Source organism: Sardina pilchardus, chromosome 22, assembly GCF_963854185.1.
Source record: "Sardina pilchardus chromosome 22, fSarPil1.1, whole genome shotgun sequence".
Lineage (NCBI taxonomy): Eukaryota > Metazoa > Chordata > Actinopteri > Clupeiformes > Clupeidae > Sardina > Sardina pilchardus.
Genome location: NC_085015.1, coordinates 4,908,681 through 4,934,932, shown reverse-complemented (window position 1 = coordinate 4,934,932; position 26,252 = coordinate 4,908,681). Strand labels below are relative to the sequence as shown.

The window sequence follows — 26,252 nt, the reverse complement described above, 5'->3', positions numbered from 1 at the left end:
AGGAGAACATGAAAAAAAAAAAGCAAGGACCTTGTACATACTGGTAAAATGACAAATTTAATCTAATCAATTTAATCAAATTTATTCAAGGCTACAACTGAACAGCACTATGCCAGCCTTTTTAAAGGTGGTAAACATCTCCAAGGACAAGGTAAGAATGTCAGCAGATCATCATTGTTGATGGACATGACAGGTGTGTAGCTGACTACGCAGGTGACTCTCTCAACGCTATTATTAGGTAATCAATAGTGATCGCAATTAACTGTGCAGAACTGTTTTGTTGCTGACTATGAGACCACGGTGAAGTTTTCCAATGAGTTCAAATAAGATACGATTAATGTCTAAACTTTATGCCTCTGACCCTCCGTTTCCGATCACCAAAACAGAGCACTATGGGCCAGATGTACTAAGACAGCGCTAATAGCGAGTTTTTGTATGCGCAGAGTGCGAACGCTGTGCTTTGCTATATTGCGTGGAATTTACTAAGATATCACTTCATTACGTTAACTGCGTTCAGTGCCGCCCGTTCCCGCCCCCTGTATCATGCCAATTGCGCGTGCAGAGCTGAACAACGAGCGCAGTTGAATATTGCAACATTAAAAAGAATCAAAGTTTAGCGATCATACATGATATAAAGAGATGTCAACGAGCAGCGACAGACAGAGTAGGCCTAGTAGTTCTACAAATCCACTTTAAAAAATACTTGAACTATTTACTGCACGTAGACTTGGGATATGATTTAATGCCTGGTCTAACAGATTGGGAAGTGTAGGCTATGTTGTGAAAGAGAAAATACGATTTTAGAGAGGCAAACAAAAGTTAAGGTTGCTTTTGACATAGTACAATGAAGAAAACGGATGCTCTGAATATTGATTCAGCTGCTAAAAGTTTTTCTAATAGACGCATTTAACCGCAATCTGGATTACACCTGCTTTCAGAAGGCGGACGTTTTTCAACGCAAAATAGACGTGCGCTGTTTTCATACATCTGGCGGAATACTTAATCAATCTGCGCGTTTCCTACATTGCGGCCTGTCTGTACATATCCTCCCCAAGTTTATAGGCGCACGTTATGCCTGAAATGGGCGCACAACGTTAGTACATCTGGCCCTATGCGTCTTTGATTTCAGAATTTTGATTGGCTGCTTGTACGTCTGTAGGCTGCATCTGATTGGATGCAAGAACATATATGTCATTGATTTCAGAATTCTGACTGGCTGCTTGTACTTCTGTAGGCTGCATCGGATTGGATGCAAGAACATATACAGTATGTCATTGATTTCAGAATTCTGACTGGCTGTTGGCATGTTTGAAGACAGCATCGGGTTGGTTACAACCATGGAGGTATTATAAGAACTGGAGAAAGTGAACAAGTCCCGCCCCCATTCATTTCAATGGGAATGCTAGGCTAGTGAAAATTGCCAAAATGTAAAGATTTTTTCAGGCTTCAACATGGCGTTTCAAGGGGCTTGTTTCCGGTGCCGTTTTACTTAGCCAATGAAGTGACAGGTTACTGATTGACGTATGGTACAGAAGGAGAGCTCGTGCCCACACTAAGCTCGTGCATGAGCTGAGAGTGCAACAGCCACCAATCAGCATGAGGAGAATGGCACCGGACATGATGTATTTCAAGAAAATGGCGACGAGGAAGTGCCTTGCTAATCGGCAAAGCTAATCAGTCAAATCCTGACACCCTGGTCTCTCCGTAGCCTATGATCTCATTTTATTACAGAAGTTGATTACAACAAGAAAAAGCAGGATATGTCACATCTAATGCAAAAATAATAAACATGCGGTAATTGAAAATATTTTTTTTCCCAACATTTGTCAGGTATGAGTTGAGTGGACTGTAGCTGCAGTAGTTGATGTTGTCTGGTCTGTTGAATGCAGCTGCAGAAGTTGATGTTGTCTGGTCTGTTGAATGCAGCTGCAGAAGTTGATGTTGTCTGGTCTGGGTTGAATGCAGCTGCAGTAGTTGAATGAGAAGTGAATGAGAGCGAGAGAGATGTAGATGCAGGGGGTGCTAACAGCTGGATGGATCTGGTTGTGTTGTGTCTCCTGGACACATCATTCTTCAACCTCAGCATTACACAGATGTTTCCTGTGACAGAACACACACACACACACACACACACACACACACACACACACACTTAGATGGACTTCTGCCTTTTCATTCAGGACATCAGTTTTTGCCCATTTTACTTACATCTTCATTGTTTCTGGCACTTCCACGTGTTGAATTGGGCACTAATGAAAACAAGCAAAATATAACAGTATTACACAGGCACTATTACATACTGTACTAAAAACATGAATTGCAACACTATTACACTATATGGGCTCTATTATCAGGATCAACTGGGCATTGTCGCAAGTCACTCGTGCTAGTTTCTTTGGGGGCGGACCTAGCGCAAAAGGCTATAATGACTGCGTGAAAAGTGAACATTGCGCTCGGCGCAAAGTGAAAAGGGGTTGTCTTAATTGATTTAACTAGTCGTGGGTGTCTTTTGGGCGTAGCATGCAATAAACCAATTAGATTTCACACTCTCATTCCCTTTAAAAGCCTGGCGCATTGTTCAATGGTCTGTTGGTATTATCATGGCGGAGTTACCTGGGCGTCTACTCCAGAAGAGACCGACTTGCTCGTGCGTGAGGCATGGGCGGCGCGTAATGGAGGCTTGGGAAGGCTAAGCCTTCTCAACTTTTATGCTGGGAAATTGTGAAAATAATGTACATGATGTGTGAATATTATTTTCTAACACGGATAGTTCCGGTCCTTGATGATGATTGGCTGAATCGCGTTCGATGCTGTTATAAAATCCAACACAAACATACACCATGACCGCATTTCATTAATGCACTACCACAACTTGCACAAAAGTTAAAGTGGCTGCGTGTCGATGTTGCATGGCAACCATTCATATGGAGGAAATATTTATTGGCGGCAGAATGATTATCTATGAATACATCGACGTATAGTTACCGTTTTAGAAAAGCAATAAGCCACTCTACTGTTGTCCGTAGTTTAGGCTACACTGATTTTAGAACAGCTAAGGGAGGGTTTAGGCACTTGCCTACGGTCTCTCGGGGCTTATGACTTAAATAGATTATTTCAGAATGAACGCAGCAGCCGCAGCAATAGTCATAAGATAGTTCTCACTATTGATCATTATCATTATTACATTTCCCTTGTGTGTGTGTGTATTCACACCAAATTGGCATGCCATACCGTACCCACCCAATATGCACAGCATCCCATTAGCTGCCTGCCATCAGGCTATTTACAATCTTCTATTTTAAGAAAGTGTCAGTCAACACGTTATCAAAATTAACTTAATGCGCTATAGAGCTATATCCACGCGCACACATTTCGTCTGAACAGGAGAGATTACGCACGCAGGCGCGCAACTAGGCTACTTTTACTCCGCTATCAGCACACAATGTGAAGCTAATTCACTAACTCAATAGCCTACTCATCATGGATATCGCAAGTTCTTTTAAACAAACAAAACAGAAAGGATGGAGGATGGAGGCAGCTAGAGGAGTTATTCCAGATGAGCAATAACAAGGTAGACAGTTGTCAGAACGCTACAGCTGTTTAATGCCAGACGTTAAAGGTATGCTAGAACAAAACTAACTGAGGGTAACTTAGCCATAGGGCTGTGTAATGTTGTCTAAATGAGCAGGTCACTGTTAGACGTTATTGTTGTATTATTGCATGTGGATGTTGTTATGCTATGCATGCTACTTTTTGCTGACCAATACACGAACCTAAAACCGAGAAACGGACACATATTATTTAATTATATTCGGGCTGCGCGCTCCTGCTGATGAAAGAAGTAGGGTGTGTGTGCGCACGGTGCACTCTTCCATATTCGCTCTTCCATATCCCCAAGCCTCATGTGCTCATAAAATAGCCTTTCAGCTATGCGCCAGTGATTTCCGACGAGGTTTTTCCTGGTCAGTGGCGCACTTACTTTCTGCATCCATATATTAGCGACTGGCGAGCTTTGCGCCGGACCACACCTCTTCTCTTCACTGACACGCCCGTTAGGGCGCAATATCATCTCCTATTTAGAGAACGTACATTTGCGCTGGAAAAATGAAAGATGCGCTCTCAGAGAATAGTAATTATAGGTTACGCAAGGCGCGAAAGCTCATTGCCCGGTCGGCAAAATAGGGCCCTATGACTGTGCTGATGCACTGACATGTAGCTGAGGGTCACATTGAAAGTGAAGGTGATAAAGTGCAATGCTAGTCTGACGTTGACATACTCAAAATTCTAGTCAAAATGTGAGTCTGATACTGCTCCATCAGGACGTAATTATGGGGTGTGTTTAAACGGATACAGGGTGGGAGGGGAGGCATCTGCACTCATTGGATAGACCTAACCAATCAGAGCATCACAATAGCTTCAGCTTACAGCTTCTTGTCTTTTTTGAAAGTTATTGCTCTGTCAGTATCTTGTACAACATCCAATAGCAAAATCTAAGACAATGAAATATGTAGCAGGGTACTGTAGGCTATTTGGAAAACATTTCCCCTCCGTTTTTAAAAATAATTCCATTCACGCCGATACTACAAATATGCTTTGAACAGCTGGGGAAGGGTGTTGCAAACCCAATGAGCAAACAGGCCAACAAGAGATTTCAAACAAACGAGAAAAACATGTCACACACACTGTTTTCCCTTGATGAAAGTGAAACCGGAGTTTGCCCACATATCGACTTTGGCTTAAGTTTTCAGAAATAATCCTGTGATAATCAGTGATAAAACCTCATTTTCATGTAAATGAAAGGCAATACTGCATTTACATAGTATGCATTTAAAGCCACAGTGTTTCTGTTGCAAACAAAATCAACCTAAGCGTATTCAGATGACGTGATAAACAAGGCACTGTTGCTCATCTGTCCATCATCGTATAAAGCCCACCCAGACCATTTGATTGGTCCAAACAGCTCTGGTTTGAGCATAGTTGCACCACAACGGAGCAATGCCACACAAAACTTCCCGATCTCAAATATTGTGGGCGGGGCTAAGTTCGGCTGGCACCCAAGCTAATGCGATGCAACTCTCAGACCGTAACAATGCAGTCAATTCAAAGTTCCATTTTGTTGATAAGTGAAGTTAGGTATTCATGTACATCCAATGAAAAGAAATGTCCCAAGCCTATTACTGCTTTAATGATGTGAGGTGTGTGTGTGTGTGTGTGTGTGTGTGAGAGTGTGTGTCTGTCTGTCTGTCTGTCTGTCTGTGTGTGTGTGTGAGTGTGTGTGTTATAATGTCCTACCTTCTTTTCCTTTCCCTCTGTTTCTCATGAGCATGGAAGCTGAATGCAGCAGAGCAAAGCACAGAGCAGCTGCTACCAGTCTCACAAAGACAAATGTAAGATGGCCTGTAGAGGAAACACTACTATGATACACATTGTGGCTACTTACTGTTAAAACATGCAACTAGGTGAAATGGCTATGCAACACAAGACGAGACGACACACTAGAAATTAATGTCTGTGTGTGTTTGTGTGAGATAGTATTGTCTTACCTTCTGAATGTGTACAAATCCCATCTGCTCCTGCGCCTCTGGACAAGAGAGTGTCACCTGTGTGGGTAATAGCAATAGCAAACATTTGTGTGAGAATGTATTTGTGTTTTTTGAGCATTAGACACCAACAATTATGAGACCAGGGGCCGGTTTCACTAAGATAGACTGTGACTATAACTTAGACTAAGGGTATAGTCAGACTTAGCATAGACGTCTGAATAATAGTGTTGTACAAAGCAGTTGAGACACCGACTATCCTAAGTAGGACTAGATGCAAAGAATTGTGGGTAATCTGGGTATTTTAAGACTCTTTTCAAAACAAAAAACATGGCCGACCGAGTGGACACTAACCACGTAGCTTTTGCTCACTCAGAAAAACTGTGCATTTTGGAGGAGTTTAACACGTATAAAGACTTTTTTGTGTCATGCATAGCGGCTAGTGTGGTTATCGTTGCTGGCTAACGTAACAGATAAATATTTTGCTCCCGTCTTGTCCTACCCATGTTCTATCCCACTTTACCTATCGAGGCAGCGTAACGTTAGCTGGCTAGGAAGCTACGTTACTTCCACCAGCCTACCAGTCCGCATGCTCTTTTAATGTGTGCATACTGTAACACGTTTGAGGTCGTTTACATTTTATTCGTAGGCAGGAACATACATTATTGCCTTAATCTAGCCAGGTTAGTTAAGCAGACGCTGTTGACTCATAGGACTCGAAGCCCTACATTAGCTAGCCATGCTTTTTTTTTTTTTTTAATCAATTTATTGAAACAATGTGAAAATACAAAGATGTATCATCACAGCTACCTTCCGGTAGAGATTAACCAAAGCTTTTAGCTAGCCATGCTAGCCTGCTTTCAAATGGATAAGATGACGTAGGCCTAATTTAGCACCTTTTCTGTTGTTATCATGGTGATATAGCCCTTTAGACCCACGTTAGCCTGGGGGTGAGGTGTCTATATTTTTAAGTCTAAAATTAGATAGTCTTAACTTTTGTGAAACTGGCTTACTTGCATTAGACTGATCTATAAAGAAACATAAGACCTATCTAAGCCATAGACCAGTCTAAACTACCTTAGTGAAACCGGCCCCAGAGGTGCATTCAAGGTCTATGATAAGAGATGAGTGTTCAAGGTAAGCATGTTTTCCCTGAATTGTTACATTTCAATGATAAACATTTCAAGTTCAGTGTCCATGTATGTTTACGGAGAACTGTGTGTGTGTGTGTGTGTGTGTGTGTGTGTGTGTGTGTGTGTGTGTGTGTGTGTGTGTGTGTATTGTGGTGAAATGCTCCTCCACCTACCTGTAGGGCTGCTGTGTGCTGATGTACTTCCTGTGGTCAGTGGAGGTTTGGAGGTGGGAGGGGCTAAATGAGGAAGAGGGAGGAGAAAAAGGAGGAAGGAATGGGGTTGGGCTACTATGTATATATGCTTGTAGAACCAAGTACTGTTCTATTTCCCAGATGACAGATGATGTTTCACAAATGAAATAAAACCATTAATGTAATAAACTCCCAATGTTTTTCTGAACATTCTGCCCTGAATTTGCACATTTCAACATGGGGGGTGGTATGCAAATTGAGAGAAATGGGTGGGGCCTGGAAATGACCATAGGCCAGACTTGAACCTGGGTCTCTGTGGGTACTTGGACCCATGATACTGTATAAGCACTGTGGCCCATAGTGTATACTGTACTATACTATGTGCCACAGTGCTTATACTGTGTATATATATATATATATATATATATAGTATCTTTGTGGACTTGTGAACAGGGATATCTGCTCAAGGTGTCTTTTGTTGTTGTTGTTTTTTTATGCACAACAGTGTCAAAGCATAGCCTGCTTCAAAATAAAAGTCACAATGTCACTGACTGTTAATTGGGCTACCCATCTTGCAGACGCAATAAAAAATGGACCCCGAAACATTTTCCTGTTCCTACATATGTATGTTCTGTTTATGTACGCTAATGTACTAGAAATGAACACTGCGAGACACTTATCTCCTCTATGATGTCATGCCATTGATTCATGCTTAATTGAATCCACATACCCTTGCACTAAATGAAACTATTTTCCACTACCCTAAAACCGTGAGACTGAAAGCTAAATTATAACATAAATATGAATATGATGCATTCAAATGAATGTATTAATATGTTTAGCTAATTATGTAGATCATAAAATACTAAAAATAATTAACAACATATATAGTTTAATAGTTCTTATAAGTTTATATGAATTCCAAAATATGAAATAGGAATCAAATCAAATTCTATGCTTGCCACTGATGTGAATGATCATACAATGTTCAATATTACTGGTGGCATCAAGGTGGTGGAGGGCCCCAACATCATTTTTTTTTTATTTTTTTTTTAAACACGAGATTCTTCACTTGGTATTGGCATTGAAACAATCATTTCAGGAGCTGAGACCAAGCCTACACCCTTGATTGGGTTCTACTATGCTCCTTAAAAAGCTGCCAGTAATATTATTGCAACATGAGATTTATGCTGCTGAGAAAGTGACTCACCCTGCTCCACCTCCAGCCTGAATTCTGTATACTGTACATGTTGTCATCCTCATTGTCAATATGCATTGAAGCAGCTGCACTGTATGTCCCAGCATCCTCTATGTTCAGGTTGTGTATGGATGCAGTAATGACTCTGCTCTCTGAGTGATGATACAGGGAGTATCTTCCTTTGGTGTAAGTGATCCCATGGCTTTTTGTTAATTCAATGACAAGTTCTCTTGTTTTCATTTTCATCAGGTACACTGAAGTAGGGTCATATTCTTTGGGATATACACACTTGAATCCAACACTTTCCCCCACAGAACCCTTCAGTATGTTAACACAGCATACCCAGCTCACATCTGACACATGGAGAAAAGAAAGGTGAGTGTGTGTGTGTGTGTGTGTGTGTGTGTGTGTGTGTGTGTATTAAATATATCAATATATTTGTTGAGGGCAGATGTGGGCAGGGTCGGACTGGGAACAAAATTGGGCCCTGGCATTTTTCTCCTGGACCGGCCCACCACTGGATCGACGACCCCCCAATCCCCAATCGCCCCCCCCGCCGCGCGCGTGCGCGCGAGCACCAAATAAGGATGTAGGAGGTGGGCGTGGGGGGGAAGTTTGTGAACCGCTGCTATAGTGTATACTGTAGTGTATAGTTCAGGTATTATAGTGTTGGCCACTGTGCACTGGGCATGCCCCCCCGGGAGAAAATTTTAAAAAATAACCCCTTAAATGACGACATCTGATGACTTTTATGAGAATTATTGATAAATTGAGATAGGATATATGTTTCAAACATTATAGCATATTACAATATAGTCTATAAGGCCTAAAGAAAACTCATTTATAATGGAGCAAAGTAGCTAGGCCTACTCTAAACCAGATATGGCTGAAATATATAGGCTATCATGATCATTTTGCCAACAATGATGTAGAACCATGGATTTTCTCAGTTCATGACATGTTTTGTTTGAACTTAAACCAACATAAAGTTCTAATTTTGACTACATTATTTAGTATAGGCCTACTTGATGATAATATATAGCCTGCCCCCTTACAGTCCTCTAGTCTTGTACAATAGCCTACAGTATAGTGAACCATATAGGCCTATTGATATTGATGCTGATTAAAGAGGTTGCTTGAAGGTTGTTGATATTTATTTAAGTTCCATAGAAAATCAAATTGCACCACTCCCTCTCCTTCCAAAGTAACATGTCCTACACCTCTCCTACAATAAATCGTGGGCCTGTTATACTGTAGGCTACTATGCCAGGATTGTGTAGGCTAGGCATCATAGTTTTACAATTGCGCACACACTGATGGAGAGCTATAGGATTAAAATGCAGACTGTGCCTTTAAATAGGCTACTTTTCCACTAAAAACTTTATCTCAATATTATGTACAAGACTGATGTTTGCCAAGCATGCCAAAGTGTTAATCTCTTAGTAGCCTACTATCATCATACGTTTTCGCATAGTAGCCTACTACTACTATCCCGAAATATGTTTTGAAAGACATGGGGCGCACCGCACGGAGGTGAACGGCTGGACAAACGCGAAATGACAAGGTGCTAAACAATTTAGTATACCTGTAGACAGGCTTTGTGGTTAAAATGATGAGAACCAGTAGGCCTAGGCTAGTCTGGCACAGTTTCAAGCACAGTAGCCTACACTATAGTTTACACGCACAGAAAATAAGTCAATATCAGCATCACGAGATTGCAGTCATTATCGGAAAATCCTGACAAGTCAAACTGGACGCGAACGCGAGCAAAGCCAACAAAAAAACAACAACTTCCTAAATGAAGTATTTTTAAATAAATAATTTGACCTTTACCGTTTCATGGCTTCTGCTAAGAAACAAATAGCCTAGTGCATCACACACATCGAACACTTGCAGAACGCAGATCAACCCGTCTGCTTTCACTTTCAATGAAATCCATAGATAATGGACAAAGTTTGCAATGAGTGATAGCCTATGAATGAAAGAAGCACCAACCCCGCCGTAATTGTCAGCGGACTACATAGCAATGATGTTAGGCTACAGCAATTTATACATGACGGGCCGCAAATAAATAACTTAAACATTTTGCCATAAAAAAAAAAAAAAGAATCTCGGAGTCCACCGGCCCACATGTGCACCGGCCCACCGGGCATTTGCCCGACTGCACAGATTGCCAGTCCGAGCCTGGATGTGGGAGTGAGTTCTCGGTCTAGTTGTTCACACTTAGGAGGACTCAGAGGAATAGGGTACAACCGGGACAATTGAAATGTGGGGCAAATGAACATTCCTGCTTTCTCTGAGTGCAATGACGATAGACAGACATCATTTGGACAAAACATAGAACATATTAAACTCTGTTGCTCAGCAAAATACCTTCATGTTACGTCCTGTTGTCACAGAGTTACAGGCGATGAATGATGTTTGATTGTCAAAAATATGGCGGTTTATTTTTTTTTATTATAGAATAGTGTTTTTAATCTAAAGGTTCGACTTCGTGCTTATCCAAAATCATTAAGTGCCCTCCTTAATCCCAGATGTTTACAGTACATTGCATGTTTGTTTGTAATGGATGCAACAAATCCTATAACGCTAAATGTCTATGGCGGGACGATTGAAACACCTGTTTAATTTGTCCCGACTAGGCAGTAAGTCCCATCTATCAGTGAGTCAAGGCACACGTATCTGTGTTTATGCTATATTGTATGCAGGTGAGACATGAAAAGGCAGTTTTAGAAAGATGCAAATATATTTGGGGCTATCAGGTAGGGGGTCGAGTTTTGCCGTGTTAACTTATGTAGGCTGACGGCTGCCTGTGGGTCACGAAGGGCATTTATTTGGATGCGCAGTGGCTTTATCCACGTAAAAACAGAGTGAGACTAGAAAAGCACTCAGAAAGTGCAGACCTCCGCCTTTATTGTTCTTCCTAGGTTGTCATACATTTGAACCTAAACTATTCAGATCGCCACCACGTGGCAATACTATGCCATTACACCGCTAAGCGAAGTGATGGAGTGTGGTTATATGGTTTTACATAAGGTCTGAGTGAAGCAACGTCCGCCAAAAACCTCAGCGTTCAGTTTGATGAGTTTAAATGTATTCATTATTGGTATTTTGTCACAAACTGTAGTCTTCTTTTGTTTTGAAGATGTTGCTGCCAAAATGCTACAGCAAAAATTAAGTGGACAGCAGCACGCTGCTTGCCTTGCTGCATTAGCGAGTATAAGTTAGCAGCAGGTTTGATCTTCACTGGATATATGTTTTCGAAAAGACATTATCTCATTCTGATTGCTCACATTTTCTTATTACAGTGCATGAAAATGCACTGTACTGTTCTTCCTATTCTTCTTATTATTATTACAGTGCATGAAAATGCACTGTACTGTTCTTCCTATTCTTCTTATTACAGTGCATGAAAATGCACTGTACTGTTCTTCCTAGGCTTCTTATTCTTCTTCTTCTAACGCTCGCAATTCAGCTTCAACCGTTTAACGTAGAAACTTCATTCAAACTTTGTTGCGTAGGTCTTGCTTATGCCATATGTGCTTTGTATTTTTCAACTTTGTAACTTTTATACTTTTTAAACTATTAGTTAAAAACTATCACCATTTCCCCCATAGACTTAACATTGCTCATTATGACATCACGGCAGCAATTAGAATGTTACCCCAGCTGGTCAGCCACCTGGGCACCAACTGTCAGTTTCTCTCAGGCTCCTCTCTGAAGACTACATATTCTGTTCCCCTGTATCCTCTGCGCACAACAGTATCAAAATAAGTCCTCCTAATTCCATCCAACTTTATATCCATTCATCTTCTTCAAACCATTCACTCATCCACCCATTCTAAACAGTCTGCCTATCAACAACATCAATTAGACGCTCTACATTGAACTTTTAAACAATCTACTCTGTCTCAGGCTGGCTCTCTTAAGACTAGCCAGTTAAATTGATTACACCTGTATCTGTATCCACTACTCTCAGTAGAGAGCTGTGTCTCTCCATTCTACAAGAATATAAGGCACATTCCATCCAACATTCTATCCATTCATCTTCTTCAGACCATTCACTCATCCACCCATTAAACTGTCTATCAACATCTATTAAACAATCTGTCTATCAACATCCATTAAACTCTCTGTCTATCAACATTAATTAGACTATCTACATTCAACTTTTAAATTATTTACTCTGTCTCAGGCTTTAAGAGTATTCTGGCTCTCTTAAGACTAGCCAGTTAAATTGATTACACCTGTGTCAACTACTCTCAGAGAGCTGTATCAGTGTCTCTCTTAACAAGAATATAAGGCACATTCCATCCAACCTTCTATCCATTCATCTTCTTCAGACCATTCACTCATCCACCCATTAAACTGTCAATCAATATCTATTAAACAATCTGCCTATCAACATCCATTAAACATTCTATCTATCAACATTAATTAGACTATCTACATACAACTTTTAAAGTATTTACTGTGGGTCCCTCTCAAGCAGCGTTTATATGTCCTCCCTCGCTCCTTGATCCTCGATCCTCAATGATCTACATAAAGAAAGATAGAAGAAGGGCTAGACTATCCCATTGTTGCCGCTCCATCATTCTTTATGTAGATCAGTGAGGAGCGAGAGAGGACGCGTAAACGCTATGAGAGGCACCTTCTGTCTCAGGCTTTAAGCATACAATCTCATTAAGACTACACATCCTGTTTCACTACTTCCTCTGTCCACAACTGTTTCAAAATAAAGGTCCTCACTGCAATAATACACTATTAAATCATTTAACCATTGAAACTACTCAACTATTGAACTGTTCAACCATTCCAACTGTCAGTTATCATCCACTATGCCTCCAGTCAACTACATGAAACCTCCATGTACCTAGCAACCAACATAGCAACCATTAAAATTAAGTGTTTATGACCGTTTCCATAGCAACCAACATGATTATACTGCAGTAACTTCTTGTTTCCTGATAGTGGCCACCATGGATACCCAAGCAACAAATGTTTCAAAATAAAAGTCCTCACTAGCAAGTTAGCTAGTTAGCATGGTTAGCATAGTTAGCATTGTTAGCATAGTTAGCATTTTTAGCATAACTGCAAAAAAATCATCAACTAAGTTAGCTAATCAACCTGGTTAGCATTGTTAGCAAATTTAGCATTGTTAGCATAGTTAGCATTTTTAGCATTACTGCCAGAAATCATCGGTTAAGTTAGCTAATCAACATTTTAACATGAATAGAAATCATTAGTTAAGTTAGAACTGGAACGTTTCATCTTTAAACTGTCTACCTTCACACTATCAACTCTCTGTAAACTATGCAACCACTATATTTACCCTAGCTACATCTTAGTAACCATATCTACATTATCTATCTATTTTTGCATTTTCATGCACTGGTAATTCCTTGGAATTGCATTTCTAGTTATTATTACAGTGCATGAAAATGCACTGTACTGTTCTTCCTATTCTTCTTATTATTACAGTGCATGAAAATGCACTGTACTGTTCTTCCTATTCTTCTTATTATTATTATTACAGTGCATGAAAATGCACTGTACTGTTCTTCCTAGGCTTCAACTTCTTATTATTCTTCTTCTAACGCACGCAATTCAGCTTCAACCGCTTAACGTAGAAACTCCATTCAAACTATGTCGCGTAGGTCTTACTTACGCGATGTGTGCTTTGTATTTTTCAACTTTGTAACTTTTATACTTTTTAAACTATTAGTTAAAAACTATTACAATTTCCCCCATAGACTTAACATTGCTCATTATGACATCACGGCAGCAATTAGAATGTTACCCCAGGTGGCCGGCCACCTGGGCACCAACTGTCAGTTTCTCTCAGGCTCCTCTCTGAAGGCTACATATTCTGTTCCCCTGTATCCTCTGCGCACAGCAGTATCAAAATAAGTCCTCCTAATTCCATCCAACTTTATATCCATTTATCTTCTTCAAACCATTCACTCATCCACCCATTCTAAACAGTCTGCCTATCAACAACGTCAATTAGATGCTCTACATTGAACTTTTAAACAATCTACTCTGTCTCAGGCTGGCTCTCTTAAGACTAGCCAGTTAAATTGATTACACCTGTATCTGTATCCACTACTCTCAGTAGAGAGCTGTGTCTCTCCATTCTACAAGAATATAAGGCACATTCCATCCAACATTCTATCCATTCATCTTCTTCAGACCATTCACTCATCCACCCATTAAACTGTCTATCAACATATATTAAACAATCTGTCTATCAACATCCATTAAACTCTCTGTCTATCAACATTAATTAGACTACCTACATTCAACTTTTAAATTATTTACTCTGTCTCAGGCTTTAATAGTAGGCTACTCTGGCTCTCTTAAGACTAGCCAGTTAAATTGATTACACCTGTGTCAACTACTCTCAGAGAGCTGTATCAGTGTCTCTCTTAACAAGAATATAAGGCACATTCCATCCAACCTTCTATCCATTCATCTTCTTCAGACCATTCACTCATCCACCCATTAAACTGTCAATCAATATCTATTAAACAATCTGCCTATCAACATCCATTAAACATTCTATCTATCAACATTAATTAGACTATCTACATACAACTTTTAAAGTATTTACTGTGGGTCCCTCTCAAGCAGCGTTTATATGTCCTCCCTCGCTCCTCGATCCTCAATGATCTACATAAAGAAAGATAGAAGAAGGGCTAGACTATCCCATTGTTGCCGCTCCATCATTCTTTATGTAGATCAGTGAGGAGCAAGAGAGGACGCGTAAACGCTATGGGAGGCACCTTCTGTCTCAGGCTTTAAGCATACAATCTCATTAAGACTACAGATCCTGTTTCACTACTTCCTCTGTCCACAACTGTTTCAAAATAAAGGTCCTCACTGCAATAATACACTATTAAATCATTTAACCATTGAAACTACTCAACTATTGAACTGTTCAACCATTCCAACTGTCAGTTATCATCCACTATGCCTCCAGTCAACTACATGAAACCTCCATGTACCTAGCAACCAACATAGCAACCATTAAAATTAAGTGTTTATGACCGTTTCCATAGCAACCAACATGATTATACTGCAGTAACTTATTGTTTATTGATAGTGGCCACCATGGATACCCTATCAACAAATGTTTCAAAATAAAAGTCCTCACTAGCAAGTTAGCTAGTTAGCATGGTTAGCATAGTTAGCATTGTTAGCATAGTTAGCATTTTTAGCATTACTGCAAAAAAGCATCAACTAAGTTAGCTAATCAGCCTGGTTAGCATTATTAGCAAATTTAGCATTGTTAGCATAGTTAGCATTTTTAGCATTACTGCTAGAAATCATCGGTTAAGTTAGCTAATCAACCTGGTTAGCATTGTTAGTAAAATTAGCATTGCTAGCATAGTTAGCATTTTTAACGTAACTGCTAGAAATCATTACCTAAGTTAGCTAATCAACATTTTAACATGGATAGAAATCATTATTTAAGTTAGAGCTGGAATGTTTCATCTTTAAACTGTCTACCTTCACACTATCAACTCTCTGTAAAAGTATGCAACCACCATGTTTACCCTAGCTACACCTTAGTAACCATATCTACATTATCTATCTATTTTTGCATTTTCATGCACTGGTAATTCCTTGGAATTGCATTTCTAGTTAAACTTCTTCTTCTAACGCTCGCAATTCAGCTTCAACCGTTTAACGTAGAAACTTCATTCAAACTTTGTTGCGTAGGTCTTGCTTATGCCATATGTGCTTTGTATTTTTCAACTTTGTAACTTTTATACTTTTTAAACTATTAGTTAAAAACTATTACAATTTCCCCCATAGACTTAACATTGCTCATTATGACATCACGGCAGCAATTAGAATCTTACGCCAGGTGGCTGGCCACCTGGGCACCAACTGTCAGTTTCTCTCAGGCTTTAAGCATACAATCTCTCTGAAGACTACACATATCCTGTTAAACTGTTTCCTCTGTCCACAACTGTTTCAAAATAAAAGTCCTCACTGCAATAATACACTATTAAATCATTTAACCATTGAAACTACTCAACTATTGAACTGTTAAACCATTCAAACTGTCAGTTATCATCCACTATGCCTCCAGTCAACTACATGAAACCTCCATGTACATAGCAACCAACATAGCAACCATTCAAATTAAGTGTTTATGACCGTTTCCATAGCAACCAACATGATTATACTGCAGTAACTTCTTGTTTCCTGATAGTGGCCACCATGGATACCCTAGCAACAAATGTTTCAAAATAAAAGTCCTCACTAGCAAGTTAGCTAGTTAGCATGGTTAGCATAGTTAGCATTGTTAGCATAGTTAGCATTTTTAGCATAACTGCAAAAAATCATCAACTAAGTTAGCTAATCAACCTGGTTAGCATTGTTAGCAAATTTAGCATTGTTAGCATAGTTAGCATTTTTAGCATTACTGTTAGAAATCATCGGTTAAGTTAGCTAATCAACCTGGTTAGCATTGTTAGTAAAGTTAGCATTGCTAGCATAATTAGCATTTTTAGCATAACTGCTAGAAATCATTAACTAAGTTAGCTAATCAACATTTTAACATGAATGTTTCATCTTTAAACTTTCTCCCTTCACACTATCAACTCTCTGTAAACTATGCAACCACCATGTTTACCCTAGCTACACCTTAGTAACCATATCTACATTATCTATCTATTTTTGCATTTTCATGCACTGGTAATTCCTTGGAATTGCATTTCTAGTTATTATTAAACTTCTTCTTCTAACGCTCGCAATTCAGCTTCAACCGTTTAACGTAGAAACTTCATTCAAACTTTGTTGCGTAGGTCTTGCTTATGCCATATGTGCTTTATATTTTTCAACTTTGTAACTTTTATACTTTTTAAACTATTAGTTAAAAACTATCACCATTTCCCCCATAGACTTAACATTGCTCATTATGACATCACGGCAGCAATTAGAATGTTACCCCAGCTGGTCAGCCACCTGGGCACCAACTGTCAGTTTCTCTCAGGCTCCTCTCTGAAGACTACATATTCTGTTCCCCTGTATCCTCTGCGCACAACAGTATCAAAATAAGTCCTCCTAATTCCATCCAACTTTATATCCATTCATCTTCTTCAAACCATTCACTCATCCACCCATTCTAAACAGTCTGCCTATCAACAACATCAATTAGACGCTCTACATTGAACTTTTAAACAATCTACTCTGTCTCAGGCTGGCTCTCTTAAGACTAGCCAGTTAAATTGATTACACCTGTATCTGTATCCACTACTCTCAGTAGAGAGCTGTGTCTCTCCATTCTACAAGAATATAAGGCACATTCCATCCAACATTCTATCCATTCATCTTCTTCAGACCATTCACTCATCCACCCATTAAACTGTCTATCAACATCTATTAAACAATCTGTCTATCAACATCCATTAAACTCTCTGTCTATCAACATTAATTAGACTATCTACATTCAACTTTTAAATTATTTACTCTGTCTCAGGCTTTAAGAGTACTCTGGCACTCTTAAGACTAGCCAGTTAAATTGATTACACCTGTGTCAACTACTCTCAGAGAGCTGTATCAGTGTCTCTCTTAACAAGAATATAAGGCACATTCCATCCAACCTTCTATCCACTCATCTTCTTCAGACCATTCACTCATCCACCCATTAAACTGTCAATCAATATCTATTAAACAATCTGCCTATCAACATCCATTAAACATTCTGTCTATCAACATTAATTAGACTATCTACATACAACTTTTAAAGTATTTACTGTGGGTCCCTCTCAAGCAGCGTTTATATGTCCTCCCTCGCTCCTCGATCCTCAATGATCTACATAAAGAAAGATAGAAGAAGGGCTAGACTATCCCATTGTTGCCGCTCCATCATTCTTTATGTAGATCAGTGAGGAGCGAGAGAGGACGCGTAAACGCTATGAGAGGCACCTTCTGTCTCAGGCTTTAAGCATACAATCTCATTAAGACTACAGATCCTGTTTCACTACTTCCTCTGTCTACAACTGTTTCAAAATAAAGGTCCTCACTGCAATTATACACTATTAAATCATTTAACCATTGAAACTACTCAACTATTGAAATGTTCAACCATTCCAACTGTCAGTTATCATCAACTATGCCTCCAGTCAACTACATGAAACCTCCATGTACCTAGCAACCAACATAGCAACCATTAAAATTAAGTGTTTATAACCGTTTCCATAGCAACCAACATGATTATACTGCAGTAACTTCTTGTTTCCTGATAGTGGCCACCATGGATACCCTAGCAACAAATGTTTCAAAATAAAAGTCCTCACTAGCAAGTTAGCTAGTTAGCATAGTTAACATTGTTAACATAGTTAGCATTTTTAACATAACTGCAAAAAATCATCAACTAAGTTAGCTAATCAACCTGGTTAGCATTGTCAGCAAATTTAGCATTGTTAGCATAGTTAGCATTTTTAACATTACTGCTAGAAATCATCGATAAGTTAGCTAATCAACCTGGTTAGCATTGTTAGTAAAGTTAGCATTGCTAGCATAATTAGCATTTTTAGCTTAACTGCTAGAAATCATTAGCTAAGTTAGCTAATCAACATTTTAACATGAATAGAAATCATTAGTTAAGTTAGAACTGGAACGTTTCATCTTTAAAACGTCTACCTTCACACTATCAACTCTCTGTAAACTATGCAACCACCATGTTTACCCTAGCTACACCTTAGTAACCATATCTACATTATTTATCTATTTTTGCATTTTCATGCACTGGTAATTCCTTGGAATTGCATTTCTAGTTCTTCTTCTAACGCACGCAAATCAGCTAGAACCGTTTAACGTAGAAACTTCATTCAAACTGCGTTACGTAGGTCTTACTTAGGACATGTGTGCTATGACTTTTCAACTTTGTAACTTTTATACTTTTTAAACTATTAGTTAAAAACTATTACAATTTCCCCCATAGACTTAACATTGCTCATTATGACATCACGGCAGCAATTAGAATCTTACTCCAGCTGGTCAGCCACCTGGGCACCAACTGTCAGTTTCTCTCAGGCAATCTCTCTGAAGACTACATATTCTGTTCCCCTGTATCCTCTGTGCACAACAGTATCAAAATAAGTCCTCCTAATTCCATCCAACTTTATATCCATTCATCTTCTTCAAACCATTCACTCATCCACCCATTCTAAACAGTCTGCCTATCAACATCAATTAGACGTTCTACATTCAACTTTTAAACAATCTACTCTGTCTCAGGGTGGCTCTCTTAAGACTAGCCAGTTAAATTGATTACACCTGTATCTGTATCCACTACTCTCAGTAGAGAACTGTGTCTCTCCATTCTACAAGAATATAAGGCACATTCCATCCAACATTCTATCCATTCATCTTCTTCAGACCATTCACTCATCCACCCATTAAACTGTCTATCAACATCTATTAAACAATCTGTCTATCAACATCCATTAAACTCTCTGTCTATCAACATTAATTAGACTATCTACATTCAACTTTTAAATTATTTACTCTGTCTCAGGCTTTAAGAGTACACTCTGGCTCTCTTAAGACTAGCCAGTTAAATTGATTACACCTGTATCAACTACTCTCAGAGAGCTGTATCAGTGTCTCTCTTAACAAGAATATAAGGCACATTCCATCCAACCTTCTATCCATTCATCTTCTTCAGACCATTCACTCATCCACCCATTAAACTGTCAATTAATATCTATTAAACAATCTGCCTATCAACATCCATTAAACATTCTGTCTATCAACATTAATTTGACTATCTACATACAACTTTTAAAGTATTTACTGTGGGTCCCTCTCAAGCAGCGTTTATATGTCCTCCCTCGCTCCTCGATCCTCAATGATCTACATAAAGAAAGATAGAAGAAGGGCTAGACTATCCCATTGTTGCCGCTCCATCATTCTTTATGTAGATCAGTGAGGAGCGAGAGAGGACGCGTAAACGCTATATGAGAGGCACCTTCTGTCTCAGGCTTTAAGCATACAATCTCATTAAGACTACAGATCCTGTTTCACTACTTCCTCTGTCCACAACTGTTTCAAAATAAAGGTCCTCACTGCAATAATACACTATTAAATCATTTAACTACTGAAACTACTCAACTATTGAACTGTTCAACCATTCCAACTGTCAGTTATCATCCACTATGCCTCCAGTCAACTACATGAAACCTCCATGTACCTAGCAACCAACATAGCAACCATTAAAATTAAGTGTTTATGACCGTTTCCATAGCAACCAACATGATTATACTGCAGTAACTTCTTGTTTCCTGATAGTGGCCACCATGGATACCCTAGCAACAAATGTTTCAAAATAAAAGTCCTCACTAGCAATTTAGCTAGTTAGCATGGTTAGCATAGTTAGCATTGTTAACATAGTTAGCATTTTTAGCATAACTGCAAAAAATCATCAACTAAGTTAGCTAATCAACCTGGTTAGCATTATTAGCAAATTTAGCATTGCTAGCATTTTTAGCATTACTGCTAGAAATCATCGGTTAAGTTAGCTAATCAACCTGGTTAGCATTGTTAGTAAAGTTAGCATTGCTAGCATAATAAGCATTTTTAGAGTAACTGCTAGAAATCATTAGCTAAGTTAGCTTATCAACATTTTAACATGAATAGAAATCATTAGTTAAGTTAGAACTGGAACGTTTCATCTTTAAACTGTCTACCTTCACACTATCAACTCTCTGTAAACTATGCAACCACCATGTTTACCCTAGCTACACCTTAGTAACCATATCTACATTATCTGTCTATTTTTGCATTTTCATGCACTGGTAATTCCTTGGAATTGCATTTCTAGTTATTACAGTGCATGAAAATGCACTGTACTGTTATTCCAAGTCTTCTTCCGCAACTTCTTCTTATTATTCTTCTTCTAACGCACGCAATTCAGCTTGAACCGTTTAACGTAGAAACTTCATTCAAACTTTGTTGCGTAGGTCTTGCTTATGCCATGTGTGCTTTGTATTTTTCAACTTTGTAACTTTTATACTTTTTAAACTATTAGTTAAAAACTATTACAATTTCCCCCATAGACTTAACATTGCTCATTATGACATCACGGCAGCAATTAGAATGTTACGCCAGGTGGCCAGTCCAGGTGCAGCAGCTCTCTCTCTCTCTCAGGCTACATACACTGGCTCTCTTAAGACTAGCCAGTTAAATTGATTACACCTGTATCTGTATCCACTACTCTCAGTAGAGAGCTGTGTCTCTCCAGTCTACAAGAATATAAGGCACATTCCATCCAACTTTCTATCCATTCATCTTCTTCAGACCATTCACTCATCCACCCATTAAACTGTCTATCAACATCTATTAAACAATCTGCCTATCAACATCCATTAAACTCTCTGTCTATCAACAGTAATTAGACTATCTACATTCAACTTTTAAATGATTTACTCTGTCTCAGGCTTTAAGCACACTCTCTCTTAAGACTAGCCAGTTAAATTGATTACACCTGTATCAACTACTCTCAGAGAGCTGTATCAGTGTCTCTCTTAACAAGAATATAAGGCACATTCCATCCAACCTTCTATCCATTCATCTTCTTCAGACCATTCACTCATCCACCCATTAAACTGTCAATCAATATCTATTAAACAATCTGCCTATCAACATCCATTAAACATTCTGTCTATCAACATTAATTAGACTATCTACATACAACTTTCAAAGTATTTACTGTGGGTGCCTCTCAAGCAGCGTTTATATGTCCTCCCTCGCTCCTCGATCCTCAATGATCTACATAAAGAAAGATAGAAGAAGGGCTAGACTATCCCATTGTTGCCGCTCCATCATTCTTTATGTAGATCAGTGAGGATCGAGGAGCGAGAGAGGACGCGTAAACGCTATATGAGAGGCACCTTCTGTCTCAGGCTTTAAGCATACAATCTCATTTAGACTACAGATTCTGTTTCACTACTTCCTCTGTCCACAACTGTTTCAAAATAAAGGTCCTCACTGCAATAATACACTATTAAATCATTTAACCATTGTAACTACTCAACTATTTAACTGTTCAACCATTCCAACTGTCAGTTATCAACTATGCCTCCAGTCAACTACACGAAACCTCCATGTACCTAGCAATCAACATACCAACCATTAAAATTAAGCGTTTATGACCGTTTCCATAGCAACCAACATGATTATGCTGCAGTAACTTCTTGCTTCCTGATAGTGGCCACCATGGATACCCTAGCAACAAATGTTTCAAAATAAAAGTCCTCACTAGCAAGTTAGCTAGTTAGCATGGTTAGCATAGTTAACATTGTTAGCATAGTTAGCATTTTTAGCATAACTGCAAAAAACATCTAACTAAGTTAGCTAATCAACCTGGTTAGCATTGTTAGCAATTTTAGCATAGTTAGCATTTTTAGCATTATTGCTAGAAATCATCAGTTAAGTTAGCTAATCAACCTGGTTAGCATTGTTAGTTTAAGTTAGCATTGTTACCATAGTTAGCATTGCTAGCATAGTTAGCATTTTTAGCATAACTGCTAGAAATCATTAGCTAAGTTAGCTAATCAACCTGGTTAACACTGTGAGCATAGTTAGCATAGTTAACATTTTTACCATTACTGCATGAAATCAGTAGCTAAGTTAACCAATCAACCTGGTTATCATTGTTACCATAGTTAACATTTTAACATGAATAGAAATCAGCAAATCAAAATGTTTCAGCTTTAAACTGTCTACCTTCACACTATCAACTCTCTGTAAACTATGCAACCACCATATTTACCCTAGCTACACCTTAGTAACCATATCTACATTATCTATCTATTTTTGCATTTCATGCACTGGTAATTCCTTGGAATTGCATTTCTAGTTAAACTTCTTCTTCTAACGCTCGCAATTCAGCTTCAACCGTTTAACGTAGAAACTTCATTCAAACTTTGTTGCGTAGGTCTTGCTTATGCCATATGTGCTTTGTATTTTTCAACTTTGTAACTTTTATACTTTTTAAACTATTAGTTAAAAACTATCACCATTTCCCCCATAGACTTAACATTGCTCATTATGACATCACGGCAGCAATTAGAATGTTACCCCAGCTGGTCAGCCACCTGGGCACCAACTGTCAGTTTCTCTCAGGCTCCTCTCTGAAGACTACATATTCTGTTCCCCTGTATCCTCTGCGCACAACAGTATCAAAATAAGTCCTCCTAATTCCATCCAACTTTATATCCATTCATCTTCTTCAAACCATTCACTCATCCACCCATTCTAAACAGTCTGCCTATCAACAACATCAATTAGACGCTCTACATTGAACTTTTAAACAATCTACTCTGTCTCAGGCTGGCTCTCTTAAGACTAGCCAGTTAAATTGATTACACCTGTATCTGTATCCACTACTCTCAGTAGAGAGCTGTGTCTCTCCATTCTACAAGAATATAAGGCACATTCCATCCAACATTCTATCCATTCATCTTCTTCAGACCATTCACTCATCCACCCATTAAACTGTCTATCAACATCTATTAAACAATCTGTCTATCAACATCCATTAAACTCTCTGTCTATCAACATTTATTAGACTATCTACATTCAACTTTTAAATTATGTACTGTCTCAGGCTTTAAGAGTACACGCTGGCTCTCTTAAGACTAGCCAGTTAAATTGATTACACCTGTGTCAACTACTCTCAGAGAGCTGTATCAGTGTCTCTCTTAACAAGAATATAAGGCACATTCCATCCAACCTTCTATCCATTCATCTTCTTCAGACCATTCACTCATCCACCCATTAAACTGTCAATCAATATCTATTAAACAATCTGCCTATCAACATCCATTAAACATTCTGTCTATCAACATTAATTAGACTATATACAACTTTTAAAGTATTTACTGTGGGTCCCTCTCAAGCAGTGTTTATATGTCCTCCCTCGCTCCTCGATCCTCAATGATCTACATAAAGAAAGATAGAAGAAGGGCTAGACTATCCCATTGTTGCCGCTCCATCATTCTTTATGTAGATCAGTGAGGAGCGAGAGAGGACGCGTAAACGCTATATATGAGAGGCACCTTCTGTCTCAGGCTTTAAGCATACAATCTCATTAAGACTACAGATCCTGTTTCACTACTTCCTCTGTCCACAACTGTTTCAAAATAAAGGTCCTCACTGCAATAATACACTATTAAATCATTTAACCACTGAAACTACTCAACTATTGAACTGTTCAACCATTCCAACTGTCAGTTATCATCCACTATGCCTCCAGTCAACTACATGAAACCTCCATGTACCTAGCAACCAACATAGCAACCATTAAAATTAAGTGTTTATGACCGTTTCCATAGCAACCAACATGATTATACTGCAGTAACTTCTTGTTTCCTGATAGTGGCCACCATGGATACCCTAGCAACAAATGTTTCAAAATAAAAGTCCTCACTAGCAAGTTAGCTAGTTAGCATGGTTAGCATAGTTAGCATTGTTAGCATTTTTAGCATAACTGCAAAAAATCATAAACTAAGTAAGCTAATCAACCTGGTTAGCATTGTTAGCAAATTTAGCATTGTTAGCATAGTTAGCATTTTTAGCATTACTGCTAGGAATCATCGGTTAAGTTAGCTAATCAACCTGGTTAGCATTTTTAGTAAAGTTAGCATTGCTAGCATAATAAGCATTTTTAGCGTAACTGCTAGAAATCATTAGCTAAGTTAGCTAATCAACATTTTAACATGAATAGAAATCATTAGTTAAGTTAGAACTGGAACGTTTCATCTTTAAACTGTCTACCTTCACACTATCAACTCTCTGTAAACTATGCAACCACCATGTCTACCCTAGCTACACCTTAGTAACCATATCTACATTATCTATCTATTTTTGCATTTTCATGCACTGGTAATTCCTTGGAATTGCATTTCTAGTTCTTCTTCTAACGCACGCAAATCAGCTAGAACCGTTTAACGTAGAAACTTCATTCAAACTGCGTTACGTAGGTCTTACTTAGGACATGTGTGCTATGACTTTTCAACTTTGTAACTTTTATACTTTTTAAACTATTAGTTAAAAACTATTACAATTTCCCCCATAGACTTAACATTGCTCATTATGACATCACGGCAGCAATTAGAATCTTACTCCAGCTGGTCAGCCACCTGGGCACCAACTGTCAGTTTCTCTCAGGCTTTAAGCACACAATCTCTCTGAAGACTACATATTCTGTTCCCCTGTATCCTCTGTGCACAACAGTATCAAAATAAGTCCTCCTAATTCCATCCAACTTTATATCCATTCATCTTCTTCAAACCATTCACTCATCCACCCATTCTAAACAGTCTGCCTATCAACATCAATTAGACGTTCTACATTCAACTTTTAAACAATCTACTCTGTCTCAGGCTGGCTCTCTTAAGACTAGCCAGTTAAATTGATTACACCTGTATCTGTATCCACTACTCTCAGTAGAGAGCTGTGTCTCTCCATTCTACAAGAATATAAGGCACATTCCATCCAACATTCTATCCATTCATCTTCTTCAGACCATTCACTCATCCACCCATTAAACTGTCTATCAACATCTATTAAACAATCCGTCTATCAACATCCATTAAACTTTCTGTCTATCAACATTAATTAGACTATCTACATTCAACTTTTTAATTATTTACTCTGTCTCTGGCTCTCTTAAGACTAGCCAGTTAAATTGAGTAGTGTCAACTACTCTCAGAGAGCTGTATCAGTGTCTCTCTTAACAAGAATATAAGGCACATTCCATCCAACCTTCTATCCATTCATCTTCTTCAGACCATTCACTCATCCACCATTAAACTGTCAATCAATATCTATTAAACAATCTGCCTATCAATATCCATTAAACATTCTGTCTATCAACATTAATTACACTATCTACATACAACTTTTAAAGTATTTACTGTGGGTCCCTCTCAAGCAGCGTTTATATGTCCTCCCTCGCTCCTCGATCCTCAATGATCTACATAAAGAAAGATAGAAGAAGGGCTAGACTATCCCATTGTTGCCGCTCCATCATTCTTTATGTAGATCAGTGAGGAGCGAGAGAGGACGCGTAAACGCTATATGAGAGGCACCTTCTGTCTCAGGCTTTAAGCATACAATCTCATTAAGACTACAGATCCTGTTAACTGTTTCCTCTGTCCACAACTGT

General features: G+C 38.7%; 1 protein-coding gene across 1 annotated transcript in view; it reads right to left on the bottom strand.

Moving 5' to 3' along the window:
* Positions 1 to 26,252, bottom strand: part of LOC134070525 (uncharacterized) — an 89,902-nt gene that overhangs the window by 7,802 nt on the left and 55,848 nt on the right. Inside the window, exon 5 of the mRNA XM_062526909.1 lies at positions 5,293 to 5,397. Within this exon, the coding sequence (XP_062382893.1) occupies positions 5,293 to 5,397 (105 nt within the window). The remainder of the gene's footprint in view (positions 1 to 5,292; positions 5,398 to 26,252) is intronic.